This window comes from Kryptolebias marmoratus, linkage group LG24 (genome assembly GCF_001649575.2).
Source record: "Kryptolebias marmoratus isolate JLee-2015 linkage group LG24, ASM164957v2, whole genome shotgun sequence".
NCBI lineage: Eukaryota > Metazoa > Chordata > Actinopteri > Cyprinodontiformes > Rivulidae > Kryptolebias > Kryptolebias marmoratus.
In genome coordinates this window covers 11,416,022-11,441,617 of record NC_051453.1, presented here as the reverse complement: position 1 = coordinate 11,441,617, position 25,596 = coordinate 11,416,022, and the positions used below count along the sequence as shown (strand labels likewise).

The 25,596-nt window shown below is 39.2% G+C and overlaps 1 protein-coding gene across 1 annotated transcript in view; it reads right to left on the bottom strand.

The window, feature by feature from the left end:
• faf1 (Fas (TNFRSF6) associated factor 1) overlaps nucleotides 1-23,993 on the bottom strand; it is a 50,444-nt gene extending 26,451 nt beyond the window's left edge. Inside the window, exons 1-8 of the mRNA XM_017407346.3 lie at nucleotides 23,687-23,993; nucleotides 22,366-22,434; nucleotides 20,126-20,172; nucleotides 18,759-19,015; nucleotides 18,229-18,320; nucleotides 17,799-17,890; nucleotides 11,627-11,732; nucleotides 6,784-6,870 (exon numbers count right to left, since the gene is read on the bottom strand). Of these exons, the coding sequence (XP_017262835.1) occupies nucleotides 6,784-6,870; nucleotides 11,627-11,732; nucleotides 17,799-17,890; nucleotides 18,229-18,320; nucleotides 18,759-19,015; nucleotides 20,126-20,172; nucleotides 22,366-22,434; nucleotides 23,687-23,746 (810 nt within the window). The 5' untranslated portion in view covers nucleotides 23,747-23,993. The remainder of the gene's footprint in view (nucleotides 1-6,783; nucleotides 6,871-11,626; nucleotides 11,733-17,798; nucleotides 17,891-18,228; nucleotides 18,321-18,758; nucleotides 19,016-20,125; nucleotides 20,173-22,365; nucleotides 22,435-23,686) is intronic.
• Nucleotides 23,994-25,596: the final 1,603 nt, after the last annotated feature.

Genomic DNA, 25,596 nt, shown 5'->3' with positions numbered 1-25,596 from the left:
AGCACCAAGTTTAGTTTGTTTTTAGTGAGCAAAGCTTATCAGTTAAATAACATTAAATCTGATCAATTTACTCTCCGGTTAAATTAACCAGAGAGTGATTTTAAGTGTAACCAGAGCAAATCAGATCAGACGCTTATATCTACAGCTCAGTGTCCTCTAAAATACCCCTTAAGTGTTGAGTGATTGAAGCATAGCATGAATGATGATACATTTTATGACTTTGAAGCAAAGGTTTGCTCATCTCTCTAATGAGGAGGAAATACAATGCCATGGGTGAGGTGGTTTATACCTGCAGTGAAAGACCACCTGACTAATGAGCTCCCAAATCCAAAGCAAGCACTGAAAATGTCGGCGTTCAGCGGGGACTCATTACAGCTAGTCTCCTGGTTCAGCCTCCAGGGATATCAACAATACAGAGAAGGCTGTTTCAGGATGCAGAAAGACACTCTTGTAACTCAAAACAATAAAATAGTATAGTTAAATGTCAGGTTTTTCTGATAATAAAGGTGTATCTGTTTGTTCCTGTGTTCATGTCCTCCTACTCCAAAATAAAGCAACAATATATTCAGTGACTGACTAATTGTTAAGATCCCATCAAAAAGCCCAGATGCAAAGACTTTTCTGGGAGAGTGCACTTCTAAACAACAGAGGAGAAGCTGGGTGTGATAAGAGGCAGAGAAGCTGCTTGTCCCCTGCAGAGGTCCTGTGATCTGCTCCATTGTCAGGTGCCGGGACACACAAAGAGCAGCTGGACATGCTTGAATCAAGACACGATTACATGCAACGCCAATTGAATCTGAAAAGAGCTACACAGACTGAACAGAGCTTCTCTATAAAACCGAGCGATTCTCCACGTTGGCCTCACCTTCCACAACAGGAGCGGACCGTGTGTAGGCAGCAGACCTTGAAGGCAACATGGACTCAGATGTTCTGCTGTTTGTTTCACATCAATAAAAAGCAAACAACTGACCTTTTCTATGTTTTTCGTTTTTTCTATTGATTCAACAGTATTCAGATAATATGAGCCAAGTTGCAAATAATTTACTGCACATTAACATCAAATCTTTGAAATTTTTGCCTCAAAATGTTACTCAGTTTTATGGATTGGACAAAAACATTAGTTTTTCTGGCTTTTGTCAGAACAAACTATACAATCAAAAGGTTTTTTCATACATTAATTGAAGCCTTCAGATAGCTGACTGGGGACATACTGACACCAGTTCTAATATTGACTGCTGTGCTTTAAATTCCCCCCATGCCTCCTAAAAAAGGAGAATATACTATATGAGAAAGTCAGTATCTCCCATGGCAATTTGAGAAAGAATAATATCTTGATGAGTAATCCTCTTCTTTGTTGCCTTATGCACACTAGCTGTACCGCCTTGCAATACAGAAACTTCACAAAAGCAAGAATGACATCACCCCTAAAGAGACACCTCAGCTTTCTTTGCAACACTACTCCACATTTTAACCACTGTAAAAACTAAAAGTGCTGGGCCACCCTAAATACAGCCAGACATGAATAAAAGAGGAAACAGATTTGGTAGCAAACGTTTTCTTGATTGATCTTGAATATGACTGTTTTAACACTGAACCAAAATGTGTAAGGAAGCGTCTCTGATTTCCAAAAGGGAGGACAATACTTACTTGTACACTGTAGACATGAGGACTGACACCTTCATATGCTGCATCAGATTTTAATGAGAAACAGAAAAGCCACGTCCAATGAAGACATGATATGTGCCAGGTCTTGGAGTTAAATTAGCACAGATGGCTGTAGGTACAGAGCCAAAGACAAGCCATACAAGGTCTAAGTCTTCAGGATGTGAATGAGTAGCCCCATGCTTTTCCTTCTAATCGAGTGGCAATCAAACATGAGAATTTTAACAGCAAGTACCGAGTGGATCCCTGTAAACCCTTTACCCTCACCATTCACAATGAGAGGCTCTTGTCTAAGGACCTAATAAGTGTATAAATAAAGTTGATCACTTTCTCTCTCAAATACAGCCTGAAGGGTTTGGGCTGACACTGATGCAAGGAGGAGAGCTGAAAGGAGGGAAAAATGAGTTAAGTCCCTTTCAGTCCTTTTTCTCCCTTTGACCTGATGGCTTCTATCAATGTTGAGGTACACAAGTGCAGCTTGGCAGCTCAGTGGTAAAATGTGGAAACAAGCTTGAAGCACCGCAGGGCATGAGGGGGGTGAGGGTAAAATGACCCTCTCCAACATCTCCACACAAAAGAAACTGGCTCCTCTTTTTTGGATTCTTTTAATTAACACTTGCATTGAGTATTCAAGGGCTGATACAGGGAAAGAATTTTCTCTTTCCCTTACCCACACCCTCCTCTCCCGCTCCCCTTCAACCCTTCTTTTTCCTTCTCCACTCTTCTTTTTTTCTCCCTCCATTCTCTCTGTGTTTCATTTTGTCTTTTCTAGAGTAGGCAGTGTTTGGATTAGATGTCTGGCTGTGAGTGTGAGATAATTACCACTGACAGCTGCACTGAAGGCAACCACAACCAGAGTAAACCACCTTACTCCCTCCACCAGGTCAGTTATAGAGCAAGGGAGGAAGAGTGAGACGAAGAAGGATGGGGATGAGGTTGTAATGTGAAAAAAAAAAAAAAAAAAGAGATGCAAAGGATACGGGTGAGAAACAATTTTTCTCCTCATATTTGCAAAAGATCTGATAGGGAAACAAGAACCCAAAAAAAGAAGGCCGGCAGCCTGAGCCCCCGTCTTAACAGTTGTTTCAGAACACTTTGTGTCTGACAGAAGATGTACATAAAGACAAATGACACTGGGATCGATAAAATGAGTACTTTTGTTTTTTCATCAACATGATTTTATGCATTGCTGGAATTGGGGTGGCAGCGTGGAGGGAGGTAAATGAGATCAAGATAATTGGAAGAGGCACTGTCCTCTTAGCATAAAGATACAAATACTCACGCAACACGACAGCTTCACAGAAGTCAAATCTGAAGAGACAGCAAATGATTCAGACAAGCTACCACAGTTCTGAATGTCACCTGGAGGAGGCCAGTGTGCAAAGGACTGGGCTCTGTCTGAGCTTACCGCTGAGCCCTGTTACCATGGAAACCACCAGGCGCTTCTCAATAAACCCCTGGTTCCTCAGACCCGTATCAGGTAAAGAAGGATTCCTTTAATGCCAGCTGGGAAATGGAGGGAGGTGCTGCCCTACAAGGCAAGGCACCTCAGAGGCTCCTCGGCATTAATACATTAGCAAACACCATGAAACACTGCATAAATGTCAGCAATTACAGACGAGGAGGAAGGGTGGGTGGTGGTGGTGGGGTGAGCGGATGAGCGGATGAGCGGATGCAATAAGGATGTCCCACTGGCTGTCAATCACTACAACAGGTGTGGAGGAAGCACTGCCAATCAAAACGGCTCCAATGAGATGAAGCCTGTCGGAAACTCTCCAAGCCGAAATGCTTGGGCAAAAGAAGGAGGACTTAGAGGAGACAAGAGAAGAGGCTCCATCAGTTTATTTCCAAGGATGTTACTGTCCCGTTGGCCTCTCAAATCAGCTGTTGCACAGACCTCTGTCATTATCCTCAGCGCTGTTCAGCACAGCTTTGCCAAAGCCTCAAGAATCAAGAGGAATTTGAAGGCAGAGCTACATCATGGTATTTGCAAATAACGCCAGAGTATTTGCTTTAATCTACTTGGAGTAAAATGAACTCCGTCAAGTTTTAACTATTGCAAAGTCCAAAATACTTTCTTCCGACTGGGAACTTTCTCCAGTGCGATCAAGACTGTCGTGATGCAGTAAACCCAAAGAAAATGAAAACAAATGCTAAAACAAACATTCACACAAGGACAGTATGCGTCTTCCCATGATCCCCAATTTGGCTACACTAGAATATATTATAAACTTTCTTCTAAGGAATTCACAGACGAGGCAATGTTGTAATGGTAATTAAAAAGTTCAGGAAAAAAATAGCTTGTTGACAAAAGATAGCTGAACATCAAAGAGTCATGAAAGCTTTAGGTTAATGCCAGACATTTGAGATATTTAGCATATTTAGCAAGCAAGATAAGAAAAATAAATACATTGGAATGGATTTAATTGCTAAACATCATAATTCATGTCCTCTGGAAAAACATTAGGAACATTTTAATTTAGTAAGTATTTTAAGTCAACATCATCTGCTCAAAATGAACATCACCTGTACATTACTACTGCTTTTTTGTGCAAATTCCACTTCTTTTTACAGGCAACTTCCTTCCTCTTAGAAGCCATACAATAGGAGCAAACTCTATAAACCAATCTTTTGTTCAATGCCAATTGAGCATTATGCATCATGATCCAGTTTCAATCCTCCATCAGGCCCAGAATAATTCAGAGCACAATAAACAATGAAACACATTTAGTGGACAGTGTCAAGAGGGGTGACGCAACACCTAACAACCAGTGAACATTTCAAACAAACTTACTTTTAGAGTGCATGACTAAATCGATCTAACATTACATGAACTCTGAAAGCCCCGCTAAACAACAGACAAATGTCTAAAACATTATGACTATGAGCAAGTTCATCAGCTGTATGAAATACGATTAAAATATTGCTATTTGAATCTGCTAAAAGCCAAAACCAGCTGCAGCAGAGGTAACCACAACAACCTCATCACAGTTATTGCTTTGTACTGGAAAGGTTTTCAAAAATGTTACCAAATTAACAACAGTGTTGCTGTTTCGCAGAATTTTACATTTCTGTGGAATACATTTTCTATACAAAACTCTATTTATATGACTGAAACTGATGTAACGTTTTCTTCATTCATTAATCGTCTTCTGCAGAACAACGAAGACAGAGTTGAGCTTTAAACAAGTTAAATAGCGTCAGTCTAACCAACTCAAACCAATCAGCAAATACCTGAAACAAACAAGATAGATGAACAAATTCTTCAGTAGTTAGATTTTTTTTAAAGTCAATTGTTAGTACAAAGTTGTTGTTTTTTTTAATTGGTGCCACAGACAGCTCAGTAATGTATTGAGGTTCGATACACAGTACAAGAAGCAGAGCCTACAATAAGAGACATTTGCAAATACGACACACTAACATAAATGCACAGGTAACCTCAATATTTTCATATACTTGATGCCAAAACATAGTTAAACAACCATCGATTTAACTGTAAGTGGGATAGTCTGTAGAGCTAAAAGTAATCTGAGGTCTGTGGCTGCCATGTTTATTGGCCCAAACCCCAAGAGATGAGACAGGGCTAATGAGCTAGACACTAACATTGGCTTTCCAGTCCCACCCGCCTGCTAGGCCAGCCAAGCCCCAGGCTTTCTCTGTTAATACCTTCAGACGTTTCAATAAGAGGGCTATGGCTAGTGCAGAGGCCATTATTACACTTCTGTCACTCTCTTCTCAATGCTTTTTAATATCTTCTCATACTGGGGAAAACTAGACACTGCAGATGTGTGTTAGCCAGGGACTGGGCCTTTGTTGACACAGAGCTCAAATTTATTCATGATCTTTGGCCAATATATCCACAGGTATGGGCTAAAGTCCGCTGATCACAAAAAAACTGCAAAATTTAAAAGATGGGCACAATTATTATACAATTTCCTTAAATAATTAAGTATTGCTGGGCTGAAAAGTAAATTAATTATAATACAACTTTTGATACTGTAACACAGAAGTAAATCAACTTTAAATAAATGATAGTCAGCCATTGCTCATGCCTACAATATGGGTTATGAATTGCAATTGTATTTCTATTGCAATCCCAGGCCATTTGCTGATCACATAAATGCAATTCAACAAAGACTATGCAAACAATGGTAAATTCATATTGTAGCAGTATAGTTTGTTTGTTACAATTTGCTGCACTGACAAAAAATAGGCAAACAGTATTTTGTAGAGTAAACAGTTGCATATGCTTTTATCCTCAGCCCATTTATGCATATTATTGGATCTTATGTATTTGTATTACTGTTACGCCCAAAACTCTTAACCTCATGACCGGAGCGGTTATTGTTTGCTCACTTTTTGTCTTTGAAATATGAATAACAGGCAACAGATAGAAGAGACTGTATTCATGATCGCAACTGTAGAAATAAAAAAGCTCATTCTTATTAATCACAATGGTGCACCAGTATTACAGTCAGTTCAGGCACAGGACACATGTGACAATATATGGATTTAAAAAAAAAAAAAGTCAACACCAATACTCAAACCAAACACAAGTTGCATAGATTTAAAAGAAAAACATTAGCTTGAGGTTAACACAAGAATGTGTGCCCAGCAGCTTCTCAATGTGGCATGATAAACCATCTCAAACAATCAGCATGGGAACACATATGCTGTCAAAGAAGGGGTGAGACAAAAGAGGTCAGAGGTTCCTCAAGGTTCTGTATGAGGGCGGTCTCTGATCAGCTTGACTGAATGGCTGGGAAGAGCAACCGTAGGACGGAGAGGTCAGCAGGACTCAATGATGTGAGCTTTAATGTCCACAGATAGAGGACACAGGGTGGGAACAGTCTTTGACATCTTAATTAGCTTCAACATCTTACTCTCGAGCTCCTGACAGAAGGTTTTCACAGGGATTTGTAGGGTGTGGAACAGTTTCCACCACAATGTTATTAAATTTGAGCTATGTTTTTTAAATGTTTAAATAATTAGGTTTACAGTAATGGATCATAGAAAGATCAACACAAACATTCAGGATGTATTCATAGTGCAAAGTGAGACTAAGTTGATTATAAATTTAAATCTGGATATGAATGAAATCATAAAACTTGTGTTTCTTACAGAATCATCAGATGCTGATGCAGGCCATCCTTCCCACTGCTGATACCGGACAGGGATGTTGGTCAAGTCTGAAATGTTTCTCTTCACCTGAAAAAAAAAAGTTGAGAGTAAAGTTGGAGTTAGTTATGTATATATGCAATGAAAAACTCCCAAAATCAGTTAAAAATAAAAAAATAGGCAAATAGTTCTGACTCTAATCTCGAGATTTCATATATTTCTTCATTAATTGTTTAGGAAAAACAACTGCTGTTGCATTATTATAATTGGAACATGTTTCTTTTAAACGCATCAATACAGTGAATAAGCGTTTTAGACTGTAAATATTCCAAACTATCCTCAATTAAGGAGCTTGGGGAAAAATTTGGGAGGAGGAAAGAATGAAGAAGTGAAAAGGATGGAAGACAAAAAAAAAAAGAGACAGACAGTGTTAACAGCATTCCTCAGATGCCACAGCTAATTCCCAGCAACAACAACCCCACGCTCTGAAATGAACAGTATTTCTCTTCTTCCATTCATGCGCAGTCGCTGTATCTGCATCACCTGTTAACATTTGTTGGTTTTAAACTGTTAGCGACCAGCAGCGCCTGTCCCCACCGAGCGCCGTGTTACACCCTCCAGTGGGTTGTTGGTTTAAAGCCCTAACGCCAGCCTAATGTGCGTCTGTCGAGGCTGATCAAAGTCTTGTCAGCGCCTGAGCGCCGATGATGATGGTGGATTTTGGGGCGTTTGTTCGGCAGGATTCTGGCGTTCAGGCCCGCGGGGCAGGACACTGATGCTGAAAAAACTATCTTTTGTGGAGCAAAGATCCTTCCAAACACAGGACAAATCCTGTCTTTGTAAAATGCACTGAGAAGAGATGGATCCGTGAACATATTCAGGACTACTGCTCACAGACGTGGAAACTTAAAAGAATGCTACAAACTACAAAGCAATACTGAGGAAGACAGATCCTGCAAAACACCAAACTGTAATAATTTTATGGGCAAACTTTGCCTGGCTGCTTGGACTCCATATTAATGTACTTTGCTTATGAAAATACTGTATGTACTTGTCGCTGTCTGTAAGCATTGGTGTAATTACATCCAAATATTTTTTTCCCCCTTTTTTTATTGAGAAGAGTAAATATTTTATCTAAGTTATCAATCTCTCAGAGAAATAATATTATATTTGTGCTGAGCCTCTCAGAGCAAAGCAATTTACAGTACAAACAAGCAGAGAAAAAAAAAAACACTAAAAGAACAATGATAAATGAGTGGCACAGTCCATTCTTTGCTTCTCTCTTGTAATTCCCACATCACACAGCTCGGTGTCTATCCTTATGAAGAGAAGCTATGGCCAAGATAGCAGGCTGGGGTCAAAGCGGGTGGCCAGTGTTATTACAGAGTGTAATATCTATGTTTGACCAGCCAGACTACAGGGATTTGACTGACCGGCTGGTCGGCCGATGAATAAAGGGGAAAAAAAGGGAGGAAAGGAGAGGCATAAACACTAGTAATGAAGAAGCTGCAGTCAGAGGTTAAAGCAGCAGCAGAGAAACAACAAACTAACGCCCACCACAGAGAGAGTGAAGGTGAGAGGTGGCGAGCGAGTGGAGCAGAGACAGACAGTGAAAGACATCTGGTAGAGAGGACAATCTGATCTCAGCACAAAAAGAAAACAACTAAACAGCCGGCGTGCCCACCTGAAAATACACAGCTAGAATATGCATGAAGTCATTCAGTTGTCTCTTGACACATGAAAATATGGCACAATTAGGGGAATTCAATGAGACCATATGACAGCAAAGTGTTAAAAAAAAGTATGTGGAACAAGAAAAAAAAAAAAAAAAAGACAACTCAAGAGCAGGTTGACACAAATCTTGACTTAACTTCTCCTGGTAGCTGATTTTTTTTTTTTTTGTTACAACCTTCACACTGTCTAATGCTGCCCCCTGTCTACCACAGTGGCCATGTCAAGTGAGATTGTAACAAATTACACAATAAAATGTAATTCTTAGCTATAAGTGTAAGTTTATACATCACCAATCTCAAATTACAATTACAAACAAATCATGTGTTATTTAAAACATGGAGGAACAATTAGAAAACCCTTATATGACACTGGGAAAAAGTATAAAGTGAGTCAAGAAAGCTTTAAAATTTGAGCTATTGACTCGTACATACAGAGGCTAAAAGAAAGTAAAATTTCTATCAAAGTCCAACAAATCAGTGGAGCTGATTTGTGTATAGTAAATAATTTTGATATGAGATGTAGGAGTCAGTTTTCTACATTAAGGAGACTGGCGGTGGTGCTGAGCTGTTGGCCAATACGCCTCACGGCAAAATTAATGATCCAATCATTGTAAATGCCAATTGCCTATAATCCCTGTCTGGAAGCAAATCAAAGAGAAGGAAAGGTTTCCATTAAACAGTCACAAGCTTTCTCTCTCTTGTTCCTTCTCTTCATCTCCTCTAAGCACCAGATGCCTTTTTTATTTTGTTTTCCATCCAGCTTTCCTTTTCTCAGTTCTATAGCCCCTGTCTACATTTGGTCCCCATGTCTCCCAGCTGCAGAGGAGGGATGGGGCCCAGGCCCAGCCGGGGAGGGGGCAGTAGATGAGAGAAATCCCCACGACGACTGGTCTGGTCACGGACAACCCAGCACCCAGCAGCCATCCCTATTCTAACTGGTACTTCCCTGGCAAACATTTGCTCTCCAGCTTAGCTTAGAGGCTAGCCAGCAACTTACCCCCAAACTCTTGTCTGGTTATGCCAATCAGAGCCTACGCAGCTCCGAGTTCTAGAGGGGGAAAAAAGAAGGTGGAGGAGGAATGCTGGGATAGAGAGATGGAGAATAGGAGGGATAAGGGCAGTATCCCTGAGAGCCAGGAGGCAAAGCAGGAACGTATAGCCAAATACAAAACAAACAAACAAAAAAAAAGATAAGACTCTATCCTAGTTCCTCTGCAAAAGCAAGACCCTTCAGTTAGTCTGTAGCTAACAGGAAAAGGTGTGTTGAGATAAAAATGGTGGAGTCCTTATGTGGAAGTGGACACAGTTTGAGCAAAGAATCAATGAGGCTGAACATAATGTTACGCATCTGTTACGATTTCTTTTTATAAACAGTCAGCACCTTTATTGCAGGTATCTAGTTTTATTGCTTTCAGTCAGAATTATCACAAACCAATTTTCCTATTTACCATAAGCAAGTCAATTTCACTCTGGACGTCCTGCAATATTCTTCCACTCCCTGTAATAATCAGGTTTACACTTGTGGCTGACAACAGCACTTTTGAGACTGTCCCTACATGGTCTATAGATTTGATATTTGCAGGTTCTAGGTCTCATTTTCACAGCAGGAGGCCTTCAGATGCCTAAAGACAAACATGTGTAAGGAAAAGACTGACATGGAGGCCTGTTTAAGCCCACATTGTCCCTTCTCTGTCCCCTATTGCCTCTTGCAGCACCCCCACCAAGCTAACGGTCTTTTGCCTCTTTTCTGTGACCACAGTTCCCCCCCTCCCACACGACGGGGGCCATTCCCCAGTGTTTGTAATCCCAGCAGAAACACTTAAGGTTCACAGTGGGTGCTCATCAAAACCATCTGCCTGAGAAGAGAGTGAGGAGAGAAAAAAAAACGATTTGATGAAGGGAGGGAAAAATGGAGACAGCGAGAGAGAAGGATGTCCAGGGAAGGCCGACCGCCTCCAGTTCAGACTCTAGTTCTACTAATCTGTTCAATTAGCACCATTACAAGCTCTGCTAGTAGCCTGATCATTATTAGTGTAGTCTTCATCCGCACAGAGGAATTATGAATTACCCATAGTGGCTGCAAAAAACAAAAAAGGTTCTGGTTTCTTAAGAATAAATGGTTTGGATGCAAAAGACTATAAAGCATGACTACATTAAGTAACATTAAATTGTAACTCCATAAAGACAGCTGAGAAATATCATCTAAATCACAGAAGAATGTTTAATTATTTAGTTATCAAGGAGAAATTTTTGTGGGTGTCAACAAAATAAGGCATCCCTTTAATTTACCACTGAGGCAGGACAGTTTTTTGGAACTTCACAGTCCTGCCTGAATAATCTCTGAGGAGGTCATTTCCAAAAATAAGAGAGCGGGCTGCGCTTTGTGAAATATGCATGACCTCTGTTTAGGTCTCTGCGGGCGGGGTTAGACCAGGGCAGCAAAGGGCAGTAATGTATGATTGTATGCGCAAACAAATGATGGTTTGAACTCACAAACACTAACACACACACACGTGCACAATAACTCATCTACATAGAAAAGCGAGCGCACACTTATAGTTTCATGCTGCTTAACCTTTAATCCATTCTCAGGAATAACCAGTGCATGGAAAGGTGTTCTGTCCAGGATGAGTAATGATTAATATTTCATAGGGTGCCAAATCTACTGTTTAGTTTCAGATGAAGGATATGAATAGACTTTTCTAGTGCTCCTGCATGCCTTGATCAAACAATGTTCAGTCATTTAAAATGCCCCTCTCTCTCCCTCTCTCTCTCTCTCTTTCAGCGCTCTGCAAAAACAAAGGAGAGGGGAAAAAGACGCAGGGTAGGAAGAAAAGAGGGGGCTCCACAAGACCGCAGCTGTGAGAGTAATTATGTGCTCTGAAATGTGATCATTTGTGATGAATAATGAATCGATGGCTGAGATAGACTAGCAATGTTTGGCAAATAGAAGGAAAGCTGCGTTATGTCGAAATGAGAATCTGGTACAATAATATTTTGTAGGTAAGAGCCAGTGGGTGCATTACAGAGAATTTCTTTGTGTGTCTGTGCATAACAAGTGACTTTTTTATGTTCTTTACGGTCTGTATCTCAATGCTAATCTGGTGTCTTACCTCCTGTATGGTCCTGGAGCCGGGAAAGTTGAGCCTGTAGTCCCTCTGAGCCTCACGGTGACTAATGACCAGTAAGAAGTTCTGGTTTAGTGACTCCTGAAGTGCACTGAATAAAAAGAGAAGAAATTAAAACTGTAGTAATAGAAATGAACACTATTATGGAAAAGAAAACACTGGAGACAACATAGCATAATGATGCAAGAGAAAAGTAAAACAAACATCTTGGAGTCAAAGATAAGACAAGCTGAAACTTGTCAGTATGTGGTGGCCTGCTGGCCCACAACAAAGTGGGTGCTTCCTCCAGGGGCTAGTCACCCACTTTATGGGTTGTGTCTTAACAAGCCTGCTCAGAGCGATGTTCGACTGAGCCGGCTTTCACAGCTATGACCACCTGCACGGTAACAGCATGGAGCCCATCAATCTGCATTATAGCTAACGAACGCTTTTAAGAAGTACACCCAGGAGACTCTTCAGTAATTATCTACAGAATAAAAAAAAAATGCACCAAAAGCAGGTATTACTGTGGTGTAAAATACAATTGTATAAACTGACCACCTTTAAATGATCTGGTAAGTTTGCAGATAAGTTACTACACAATGAACCTGGCAAAATTCTTAATTTAGCAACCTTTTAAAAATATTGATCTTTTCTGAAAGAATTACCACCTCCTTGTTGTAAAAGGGAGTCAGTATCAGTCAAAAACTGCCACAACAGTTGTCAGATAGCAAAGTTTGACAGATGCTAAAATGGCCATCTATACAATAAACTGAGCCAAAGACACTTTAATGCTGTAGTTAAAAGGTCATAAAGTACATACTGTATTATTCCTCATGAATGCTACAACTATTGTTCTCCAATTTCATTTTGCATACATCAATTTTTGCGAGTTTCAACAATAAAAAATAAAGCGCTGGACACATACAGGCACAGTAATGCTGTGATTACGGTGATTGTGTTGAACACAACGCGTTGACAGGTAAGTGCTGTTCAGACAAGCTCTTTCTGGACTGATACCAGTAACTCGCCAAGTAATTTACTGCAAAGTCTGAGACACCGAGCTAGAAAAAAAAAGGAGGTGGGGAGGGATTCAACTTTTGGAGGCTTCATTTACAATAAGCTGTGAGGTTAAGTAGCGTTTTGAGCAAACGCTGTGTCTGTGAGGGGGAATAGCAATGGGAGGCTTAAAGGCCGAAACAGGCACTTAATCAGGGCTCAGAAACCAAGGAGAGGAGGAAGAGTTGAGGGAAAGCGAGGGATGAGGGAATTAATATGTAGCACACACATTAATTATGCAATCACACCCTTAATCTGTGCAGATCTGGACGAGCTTATGTTAACAGAAGCTCAAATTTACTGTAATGACAGCATATTTACATTGACTAAAACTACGAAATCAATATGTAAATGTAATGTTTGTTGTAGCTAACTGGAGAAGATTGGAAATGTGTGGAGTGGGAAGAACGAATGCATATGTAATAGGGGCTGAGCAGAAGGATGAAAACGATGGGTGTGTGTTTGAGAAAGAGAAGAGAAATGGAAGGGGTAGGGACACATAAATAAGGATCTAGCTAATATCATGATTATGTTTGGACACGGTCCCGAGCTGCTGCTGGCAGGCAGCTAAACTCCTAAATAGGCAGAGATAGAGGGTAAACTGAGTGGAAGTGTTACTCTGTCCTTCCAAGCAAAGAAGGAACATCTTATCAGTCATTTATGGCAGAACGACAAAACATTTGGTGTGTGCGTAGGCAGAGTTTTGTTCAAGATTTACTTTAAAAAAAAGATCTTTGATCATGCTCTATAGTACAATTATAGCCACTTAAAATATCAAATGCATTCTGTGGGAAAATTTTAAAAAAAAAAGAAAAGAAAAATCTGTCATTCATAATGAGTCATTTCGTGTTATTTGCCATCTGTCTAAAGAGGCCTGCTGGTTCATACATAAACAGAACAAGCATGTTTCAAGCTTAATATTCCTTTGTCTGGGCTGCTTTTACCCCTGATGCTCTCAAAGCTGCTGTCTTCTGACGGAGGCAGGCCCGTCAGGCAGAGCGGGGTGTAAAGACGGATGGCTCTGTGTTTGCCTCTGCCATCAGAGGTCTTTTTCTTACTCAACACACACAGCCGGTGACATCTAGGTCGGCCTGCAACATCTCTGGAGGCACTCGACAGGTCATGAGGGTGCAGAGAGGAAAATGTCATTTAACTTTATGGACAGCAAAAACTGAGCTTTCTGCAAAGGGAGAAGAACAGGCTAAACAGATTGGTTTCATTCTGAAGTAAGCCCATCGCCTCAGCAGCGAGTCCCCATGGCACAGAGCAGACTCTAGACCTTATTAAACTAGTATTGCCAGACACAGAGATGCACATGCATGCACACAGTGTGACGTGCCTGAAAAACACAAATACCCGTAGAAACACATACACTATCCCAAACCTCTCCCTGATATATCCTGGTGACTGCAATGCGTTTCAGTGGTTCAGAAATCACACAGACCAGGAGAGTACACACGCTGGTGGTCGTGTCTCTAAAGAGGGGGTCATGGAGCACACACAAGGTCTGCTTACCTCCTCCACATTTTGCATCCACAACAAAGCATAAAAATGCGAAACCACTCGGGCTCTGCTCTGTTCTGGTCTGCCATTTTGTCCAAAAGTTAATTAGGAATGCAAACTCTTGGATCCTTTCCATCAAGGTTGTTTTTGCTAACCAGCTAGCTGTCTCGGTAAAACCTTTAGGTATCTTGGACAGCTCACTCGCAGGTGAGTGAACGAGAAGCTACCACAAAAAGAGAAAAAACAAAACAAACAAAAGCCCACAGATGACACATAAAAACTAATGAACCTTTTTTTTTTTTTTGGCAATTTTAAACTTCTTCTTTGAGGGTTCAAATTAAAATAACCTTTCATTGGCAAACAAGCCTGCCGCGAGCTGGAGCGAAGAATAAACAAGAAAGGAAACAGGCTCCACTGAAATATTCATCAGGCCTTCATCATTTATGCAAGAGATTAGCTCCTCCTCAACACTCTCGTGTATTCACAGAGAGTCATCAACACAGCCTTCTTCGGACCATGCTCTCATGCCGCAGTACTAACTGCACATCACATCGCTAACTAAATAACTACCTGAGACGGATTGGTGCTCAGAGGAAAATCTCCCAAAGCCTCTAGATTTATTTCTAATCAAACAAGACAACCCAGGAGAAGTTTGCTCAGTGCCACCATAATGACAGTGCTGCACTATATAATCAGTCGATTCGGTTTAGGTGTATACCACATGAGCTGAGCTTTACAGAGTAATTGCCAGAGATAAATATCATTATTTTGTGTGTTTTAACTCAGCAACATTTTGAAGCAAATCAAGAGGAAAAATAAATTTGGACAAATACCTGTCTATTTTCAGCTGCAATCGTGAAATTCACTTTAGTAAAATGTGATAATTATTTGCAAATTATAAATTCAAACAAAACTATGTTACCTGGCAAGTGTGATTTAAATATTGGACAATAATATTTATAATAAAAGCAGAGTTCGTCAGGAAGAATAATAAAAAAATAATAATAATCCTGCTTTCATAAATAAAAGAAGAGCATTATGTTTGACTGAAAGTAGATGAAGTGCAGTAATAAGAAATTGTAATAAAGGAATTAAATGTCCCTTTGGCAGCACAATTTTTGATTTTTGATCAGACTGATAAAAATACCACAACAATAACTAACAACCAAAACACTTTTCTTTAAGTGATTTTTATTAGGATGTTGCTATTGCATTTATCCGTCTGGTTTGTTGTGTTTTAGTGTCATGTAACCCTTTTATTTAAATGTGCCCTTGGTAAAACTGATCTTACCCCAGATCTCCCTTTTTTATTTATTTATTTTTATAGAAACTTTTAAAAATGTGTTTGAAAAACCTTTTAATATTAGTTGAATGACAAAAAATTGATACAAATTAGGTCAGACAAAATATATAAATAAAGTTTAAACAGTTTTACTATAGGACTAGCATGATTAAGCAATAAACTTATAGAAAGACAGATTAAAAATTAAAAATAAAAACCGGTCTTTGACCAAATGTGCATCAGCCATGGATACAAATGCATAATCTGTTGTGATACCTCTGAACCATTTTTGGTTTTTACATGAGTAGCCATTTAGGATATATAAATTAACTATATATAAAGAACAACCCTAATTGTGATAAAAACATAATAATGGGCGAGACAGAGCCAACTTCAAGTAATAGAAGAAAACATCTAAGACTGTAAAATTAAGTTACTTTGGTAAAATTAATTTCACTTATAACTAATTTTAGATGGATGTATTTAACAGAATTTTAAACAGGATAAAATAGTGATAAATATCAGATAATTCTGTTTATCACAACACATTAGTACACAGAGTTGGTGCGGCACTAATAATGCGCCTCCCTACCAGCCTGTACAGACAGTGAGAATTTGTCTACAGCAACAAATTTGCAGACAGTGCAAACTAATTGTGTGCATACTGTGGATATATGGTGTGAGCACAGTTTATTTTTATTCCAAGCTGACAGCTTGTTCGGTCTCTCTACGGGGGTCTGCTCCTGTCATACTCTGTGATCTGTCACCTATCCTCTTCCTGTATGACAGCAGGGTCACCATACACAACACAGATGCACACTAACACACACACTCATACAAAAACACATGTGCACACACACACAGAGGCCCACCCGGTCCTTTCAGCCCCAACTGTCCGCCACTAAAATAGCTGACGCAGAATAATGAGCTCCTGACACCCAAAATGATATCGATAACACTCAGAGGAATGGCAACGGTGCTGCTAAAAAGACACAGCGGTTAGTGAGGGAGTGAGAAGATGTAGAGGGAGCAGGGGAGGGAAGACTGGGGAGATGAGGGCCATTAGCTGCCAACACAATATAACTACCACTTAGCCTAACTAGCAGGCAAAGACGCAAAGAGGCAAACTGCCAAACGACTTATGCTTTCTAAATGGTTTCTGATGACATGTGGATGAGTGTTTGGGTGAGAGCTACACAACAATTCTCATTCTAATCCACTGTTAACAAACTACAGATAACACTGTTTAACACAATAAATATTGTGTCAAAAGATTTTTTTTTTTTTAGCTAAAACTGGAAATCACAACTTCCTTAAACAATACTGTATTCTCAAACAAATACAGTGATGCCTAACGAGATTTTTGATGCATGTTAACTGGATTTGTTACAATTTAATAGTGAAAAAATACAAGAATATATTTTAGTTTTTTAAATTATTATTATTGTTATTATTATTGACTCCTAATGAATAATGTAGAAGAGGCCACACAGAAAACATGACAATCAACCCCCTTAAACCTTGTGATTATAGGCAGTAAAATGGGAATAAACACTTGCTACAAGCAAAAAAAGTGCAGCAAAAAATATCTGGATTATTCAACTATAAAAAAATTATAATTATAAGTAATTTTTTTTTGATGAGGTTGGCCTGATACTGGTTAAAGGAGTGCTGTATGTTTGGCTGCCACCTACGACTGGATTAGTGTTGAGGCTTTACACTCGGCTGGCTGACCTTTAGCCAGAGAAAGGCCACTAATACTGTTATGCATTCAGTAAAATGACAGCAGCGATCTCTGGGTGGGCAAAACTGGCCTGAACGCTGATGAGGAGTCCTTTGCAAATCTCCTCTATCACCGGGCATAATTACTAAAGTGGCAGGCTTCTGGGATTTAGAAAACGGCATAAACAACAGGCATTTGTGGACATCATACTCAACATTTAAAGATCAAAATGTAAAACATCCAGCAAAAAAAAAGCTGTGTTGAAATTATACAAAACAGGGGAGGTGAAATGATTATTTACATGAACAAAAAGTGTTTCAGCAAATGCTCGTTTTGAAATGTCACAGTGAATGTGAGAAAATAAATGTGCAAAAGCAGGTTAAATGTATCCTAATAAATCAACAACCGAGATATTTGCTGGCCCTTTTCTGAAGGCTGTATAAGTGAACACAGACCTCCACCTGCTGATCGATATTAGGTATTGCACTTAAAGTTACCGGCTCAACTGGCTTCATTTTGCATGTGCACGAGGATTAGGGGAAGATGATGATGGTTTGTGAATAAATTACAGAAAAAGGAAGCGGCCTCGAAGGCAGCGAGAGAAAAACTACCTGTTTTTGCTGGTGCTGGCAGTAGGTGCGATGTCTGGTGTCAGGACATACAGGCTGTTGTTCTTGGGCAGGTGTAAAGTTCTCAGCACCGTCTGATTACACACATAAAAATAATTATTATTAACTTCAAAAGACTCATACTTGTGAAGACATGAAGTACCACACGGTGAGGACACAAAAATGCAACATACAAGTATTTTGAGGGAAGTCTGGAGTTTAAATTATTTCTGAAAAATATTAAAACAGTTCTAGTTGTGGTGTAATTAAAAAACCTGTTTGTTGGACTCATGTTTAAACACTTAATTTAAAAACAATTATGCTAAAACACAATAAAAACCTTTTGGAACATAAACATTGTGAACAGATTTAGGTGACTGCATTTCTTTATATTTAATGCTTTATTGTGTTTAAATACAGACTAATAACTCACACTATCAGTGACATCCCCGCTCTTCCATCCCTTCAGCTGCATTTTGGACGCTGGAATGCCGAGCTCTGTCTGGAGGATTTCTTTGATTCCTCCTATGAGTTTATTAATTAGAAAAAAATAAACAAAAAAAAATTCAGAAATCAAAAAAGTACTTGATCTGACTAATATCATTCTGCATAATTATTAGGCCTGCTTCTATTTATCTCCAGTGAACCAGTTAACATAAAAGTGATCAATAATTCCAAGTATTTTCCATTGTTTGGGCCATCTCCCGCTGCTGTGGCTGAATCCTACCAAATGTTTCCATAAATCCATTAACTGCATTTTCATAAGCATTAAATCTGTAGATTTAGCTGCAAATTTTAGCATTAATTAATTAGTTTGAAATAATATCTTGGAAAAAAAGGAAACTATCTTAATAATTAGGGCAAAGAAAAACTGTTTTGATCACAAAAAGGCAGAATCAAGTTGTGTCTCTCTAAGAGAGACACCATAATAGATTTTTTTGTTTCTGAGTGGGTGTCGCTCACTAATTGTGCTGCTCTCCTCAAGCACGAGCTCCACAGAGCGCTGCCGGTACTCCACCGTGAAGTTCAGCATCCGCGGCTGGCGCTCTACAATGTGTCGGGAGGAGGGGTTAATGGGACAAAACGCTGAAGCTGAGGACTGCAGAGGAGAGGAGGATGGTGATGACGAGGAGGGGGGAGGAGGAACTGCACTTCCAGCTGCTTCTGAGTGGCTGGGGGGTCCGTACATGGTGGCCTGGCTCGCCTCACTAGAAAAGCCACTGCTCAGAGAGAGAAATGTTGCCAACTTTAATCAATCCTTCATTTAATAATACAAACACAGCATACTTTGTCAAAGATCTTTAAAAAAATAAAGAGTTTGAATAGTCTAAAACTTAAAAAATACTTTTAAAAATACACAAAGGACAAAAAAAACCTGACAAATTGCTTATATTTTTCTATTTTTCTTTTTTGCTGCCGTCTTATAAGACGTTTCACACAACAGTACAGTAATTTAGTCGTCTATATTCTTGTCACCAAGGACACAGTGAGCTCTTTGTTATTGCAGGATGTTACACTTACACTTTGACTAACAGTGCAAACTTTGCATTTCATTTTATTTAACCCCAAACTGTGACCAGGTCAGTGTCCTGAGGCATACTTCGACCACTACTAAACAAACAGCTTGGACTAACAGGGAGGTTACCGTGATCCCAACATGAACACATTAACATTATAAACAAATGATGTTTGAGCTACAGAAACTGTGCTCTGAGACTGATGACACTAGAAAAGGGTTAACGTTGTCTGCTTCTCACGAGGGTGAGGAGTTTGTTTCTCAGTAAAGCAGTCGTATTTTGGTTCACTGAAATACCTGGAAGCTGGTTAACCACATCTGCACTGCAGACCTACAGCACTGTAAAAAAAATACTTTGATGTGCTCGTGTTTAAAAGTCTTTCAGGCTTTCTAAAGATCTCTTAAAGTTTTTTCATCCTGCTTTATTACTCATGAGTTTGTTTGTACCGACTCAGTTTTAAATGCATGGTGTTTTTGTTTAATAATTCAACGTATGCTCATCTATTAATCATTTAGACAAAAACGACACCTACACTTAAGGGATGAGCCAGTTATGTGTCTTCATATAGCAGATCGAACAACTGAAGGACGATGTTTCGCTGCTATAAGTCTGCTACTTCCTGTTTTGTTCTAAAGTTTTCTAGATTCTTAATTTATTTAACAAGACTCTGCACACATTTTGACTCTTGGAGCATCACCTTGTTGATGCACAAATACCATTTTATGTGTATCCATTCAACATTGCATTTAAGAGTCATAGGGGATATTTAGACTCTCCATTTCACAGTAAATCTGAGGCAAAATGAGTAATTACCTTTGTAAGATTCCATTTTCCTGTGGTATCACACCGTTGATGGCTGCCTGTGGTAAAAGCAGAAATAAATTCAACACAACATAATGCCACTGTAATGTAGCAATCACCAAATCACTGTAGTTCAAACAGGTGAGTGCCCTGCAGTGCACAGAGTTCAGCCCGCACTATCCTAAAGGATAAAATCATTTACATGACACAACATGGAATAAGTGCTAGCACGCAAGTACCTAATTTAAAGAGACTTGAGACTAGCTGTTCTATTCAACACAAAAACCACTGCCTTGTCACCGGGACGAGGAGAGTGTGAGATTTGCTGTCATTTTTTTTTTAAACAAACCAAATGTGTCAAAAAAGTAACAGCTGGAGCTTTTAGAATAAAAAGAACTGACAAGACAAATAGCACCACTGTCAGCTTGGCAGTGAGCTTTTGTTTCAGTGAACAATTGATTGGCTTTCTCTGGAACAACCACTGTTCTACACTGCATTACAAGCAATGTAAGGCCTGTTGGTGCATGCTAGCATACTGGAATATAGTATTCTGTTTTAAATGAAAGGAACATGTAAGGCCAAAAAAATAAAATAAAATGTATGACATTAAAAATGGATAAACTAACAGTTAATACATCGACATTTCCAAAAGTGAATGCTTCTTAACCATCACTAAGGGGGACTTATTGACAAAATGACAATATAAAACTCAATTCCAAATTTTCAATGAATATTACTTAAATAAAGATTGGATTTTTATTGCCTTAAGATCAGCTACGTCTACAGCAGCATGTGGACCTCCTCACACTTGGCTGTAGTGTCACCACTACAGTAGCTCATGAGGGACAAATCAAACACTCTAGAAAGCCAGTGAAGGTTCTCCAAATGCTTGGAAAATCAGCTTTATGTTCTTTAGCTTGTTTAAATTCTGCAAAACTCGTGTTTCAAAACAAAAATAAGGACTAGTTTAAGTGTTTGGTCTTCTTATTAAGCAAGTTGGCTCACAGTTACCGTCCTCACAATGGTTGAGTAGAAGTATTATTTTTGTCAGTAACAAATCATGTTGTAAAAAATATCTCAAACTTCTAAAAGAAACCACATAAAAGTGCAAACGGATTCCAGCTTAAGCTACATGAAGTTCCCAAAATGTAGGACCAGATGCATACATTTAAGCTTGCAAAACATTATTGCTCGGAGCGAAGTGTAAAATAGGTCTAATTTGCATAAACAGAACAGAATATCTTTAGTTAAAACGTTAAAACGCCTTGCAACTTAACAGAGAAAAGAGGGTGCATTTATCTTCGCTTCAGTTTGGAAAACAAGTTTACAGTGACATATGAAGAGAAGAAGATAAGCAAAGAAGACTTAATCAGGTTGCAGCAGTGGCTACAAGTCTGCTGTATAGACAGCAATACAAACCACATATTTATCACAAGCACATTTCACAACTGACTTAAAAGGACAAAAGTAGTGGGTTTTATGAAATTACAAATCATAACTTAAAAAGTGGGCTTTTAAGCTAACTGAATGTGGTTGCATACCTACCATAAAAATAAACATCAGAAAAAATGACATTTCTAAATTCAGCAAAATTGCCTAAAATAAAAACTGCCTCTGGTTTTGTGGAATAGAAAATAGCAATAAAACTAAATAAGCAACCTAATCTACAAATTCATAAAGTACAAAGGACATCAGGACATAAGTTAAGCACTTTCTGCTCTACTAAACCATTCACTAGAAGAAATACTGCTAAACATTTCAAGTGACACGTCCCTACAGTTCTGTTTTATCCCAACTCCAGACGTTCTTCGAACATATTATTACACCAACGAGCAGATTCGCCTTTTACAAAAACAAACACCTACAGCAGGAGAACTGCAAGTCATCAGATTCACAGCTGCAGAGTCCCCACTGTCTGTCCTGCTGCTGAGCTCCTGCCAGCATGAATCTAATTATAGACTGAGCCCTTCCAATATGTACTTCACTTTAAGGGGCCATGAATTACCATAACCACGACAGGATACATCATTTCTCACCATCTCTGAACACAACATTCACTTTGCCACATGTTTTCTGTCGCATTGAGCTCATGACCTCCCGACTCCAATGAGGTCCACTTCAGATCAAGATTTGGCCCCTATAAGACTACAAAGTGTGCGCTACTGGTTGTCAACTTCCCTACATGTACTTTAAATGGACTAAAGACTGAATGTCTAAGAGTAAAGCCCAGAGCTTGCAGATAATGAACTTACCACTAAATCCCAGTTATTAAGCTCTAAGAGAGTGATTGCCTCTGCAATGTTGTCAATTCCAGTGCAGGCCTGTAAAGAGGGGAAGACACAATTTGTTACAAGACAGAAATACTGACTGAATTAGATTCTGCTGCAGCTGCAAAAAGCCTCTTAGGTAGATCTGCTGTTACATAAAAATACAACAAAGTGTGTCTTGATTAAAAATAGGGCACGGTTCCCCCTGAATACTGCATTTACTCATCCTGTCATAAAAGAGGCGAAACCAGATAGATTATTTTCCCATTAAAACACATTAGGGATTCCAGTTGTGGTACTTGACTGTTTTTCATCTTTAGATATTTACACTGATGCCATGCACACCTGTATCATGCAAAGCGGACTAAACAAAGTGTGTTAAAAAAAAAGCTGTCATTGTGCATTATACAAAGGCAAAATGACCTAGAGACCAATTAACCTTCAGAGTTTTAACTTTATGAACTGGCTTTGCAAGCCAGAATAACAGTGTTAATTGCCAAACATTATATCGTTTTAATGGCATCCTAGTTTTGATTAGATACCTGTATGTACGTATTTATACATTAGAAGATGTAATTCTTTGTTGATTGCCTGAGCTGCACAAAGAGAGCCTCTTTGGGTGCTTCTTTGCCAGATAACTTTTGTATCAGGTGGTAATTTAATAAGTACTTCAGGAATCAAAGTATCTCAATCATACTATGTTTTGCTATTTCTGTAGAAAATAAAGTATGACAGTGTCAGTCTTCAGTGTAGTCTTTATGGTCTGAGATGTCAAGCATTAAAGTGAACTAGCTTACTTAAAACATAAATTCATAGGAGGCGCTTGAGTGTCTGAGGGTCTACAGTAATCTGGGTGTTGATTGAGGATGTCACTGTCAGATAATTAGAGTTAGAAAAACTAGACCAGGTTAGAGGGTATTTGACATCGTAAGTGTGAGAAAGTCTGCGTCGAGGGGCAAAACAAGAGACAAAGAGTAAACAAGTTGACAGCTCAGAGCCTTTGTTTGTTTCACTTTTTCTCAGGAAATTAGTTCACCAATTCACCGAGCCGAAAAAACAATCCAAGTTACACACTCTTCATCGTTTAAATAAGAAGATTTGTTGTTGTTGTTGTTTTGTCACGACATGGAGCTCTGGGTTAGTAACTGTCCAGTTCCCGAGCTGTCAGTTAGTTAGCTCCGGGTGCTAACCGCCAGCAGAGCCCCGCTCCGCTCCGCCGCTGACCGGCTTGTTGCTGGCTTCCGACGACAGCTGGAAGAAAACAACCAGCTGGATAAACTATTAGAAACACGACACGAAGACGCACCTGAAAGTCGGCCAGAATCATTTCTCTGTCCATGTTGCTGTCGCCGCTTTCGGAGGCCATGGCGGTGGCAATGACTGGCTAAAAGCGAGTCCTCTTCGCCTCGCAGGGGGAAACTGGACACGAATAAAACCGTATGCTGACAGCTGGTGGCCTCGGAAATGATGGCGAATATAAAATGTGAACGTGAAGTGAGGGTCTGACGGCTCCAAACAGGCAAAAGTTTAGTGGAGTAGCGCTACAGTTCACAGTTACCTCATATCATTATTGTCAGCTAGCCCATCGCTTTACGGCTGACGTAAAGCGCCCCCGAGTGTCGTAAAACCTCCAAGCGGGACGTAAACGAGAATTTATATATTTATCTACATTTTTGTTTAATTGCGGGGAAGGTGGTTTTGTGACAACCTGAAAAATAAATCATGAATCGTTTTTTATTGCATATTTACTAAAATATAAATATTTTCACCATGGCTGGACTGTAAAACAAGTTCCTTGTGTAAAAAAGGTTTAAAAGGGTTTAAACACCTGACAGAAGAAGCACCCCATTTTTAATGACCTCTGACCTGGTGTCATCTTTCACCAACTCTGCTCTGAAAAGTTAATCCTCACCTGACCTCACCTGACTGAATCTTGATTGTTTTGGGACTCGTTTACGCACTTGTGGACATCTAATCCGTTATTCACAGATTGTTTACATGCTTCCCTGAGGACTGTGAAGAAAAAACAGGATTCATTGTTAAAATGAGATGTGTTTATTTCATTAAGAAGTTATTATTGATCATTATTTGTGTGCAAATATTCAATATGAAAATTATTCAAGTGTTTGAACAAATATTATTTATTTTGTGTTCAGGCGAACTGTACTCAGTCATGAGTGAACAAATCTTTGGACAGAGTGCAGTAAACCCCTTTTTGTAACCCCGAGGTCTTTCCCCACCGAGGAGAAAGCCTTGGCGGGTGACTGCAAATGTCAGTCTGTTTTTTTTGTTTGTCATGTGAAGGTCTTCTTCTCCTCGTTTTGTCTTTGCTTGAGAAAAACATTTTTGCTCAGAGTTTCTGGAAGTCCAGAAGACAAAAGATGAAAATAGAGAAAGCTGTCAAGAAAAACTTAAGCTGAAAACAACTTTTTAAACTAAAAGAATTTCTCTCGATTGTGCGTCACCTGACTCTTGCTGCATCAGCAGCCTCCTCAGTGACCCTCTGCAAACATCATTGCTCCTCAGGTGACCTTGGACAGAACGCTGACCTCTGACCCTCAGCAGGTCATAACCTGCCTCCTTGTTGGTCCTGTCGAGGCCTGAGCCTCAGAGTCCCTCATAGACGAAGAGGCGACTGCCCCTCCACAGCTTCTGATCTAGTGATGCACCTATAACTCTGTGTGATGAGAAAGAAAAGAAGTGATTTGGGGTCTGGCTATTTCATTTTGACTGATGCAAATTGATAAATAACATTTATTTCCAATCTTATGTGTCATCAAAACTAATCTGACAACCTGGCAGAATTAATAACATCTTCTGACAAAATTCCAAAGGGAACTATTTACCAAAAAATATCAATCCTATAAATCCAAACATTCTGTTCAAAGATATCCTCTGTTTCACATAAACTAATAATCACTATTTCACCTTAGATTATTAAAGTATTACTTGTTGCTGTTTAATCTTGCTAAATACTCATTCAAAGTAATTACAAAATAGTCATTCCTCACAAAAATATTCCCTTAACTCTTAGTTTTAACCTTATTTTTGTTGTGTCATCATAACTGTTTATTGTTAATTCTGTTTTTTTTTCATTTAGTTTTATTTTTGTAATAAAACTCTAAAGACAAATTTCAATTTCCTTCTTATTCTGTGTAAATATTATGATAAAGGGTTCCCTGTAATGAACAAATTTCATCCTTCAGTTGTTGACAT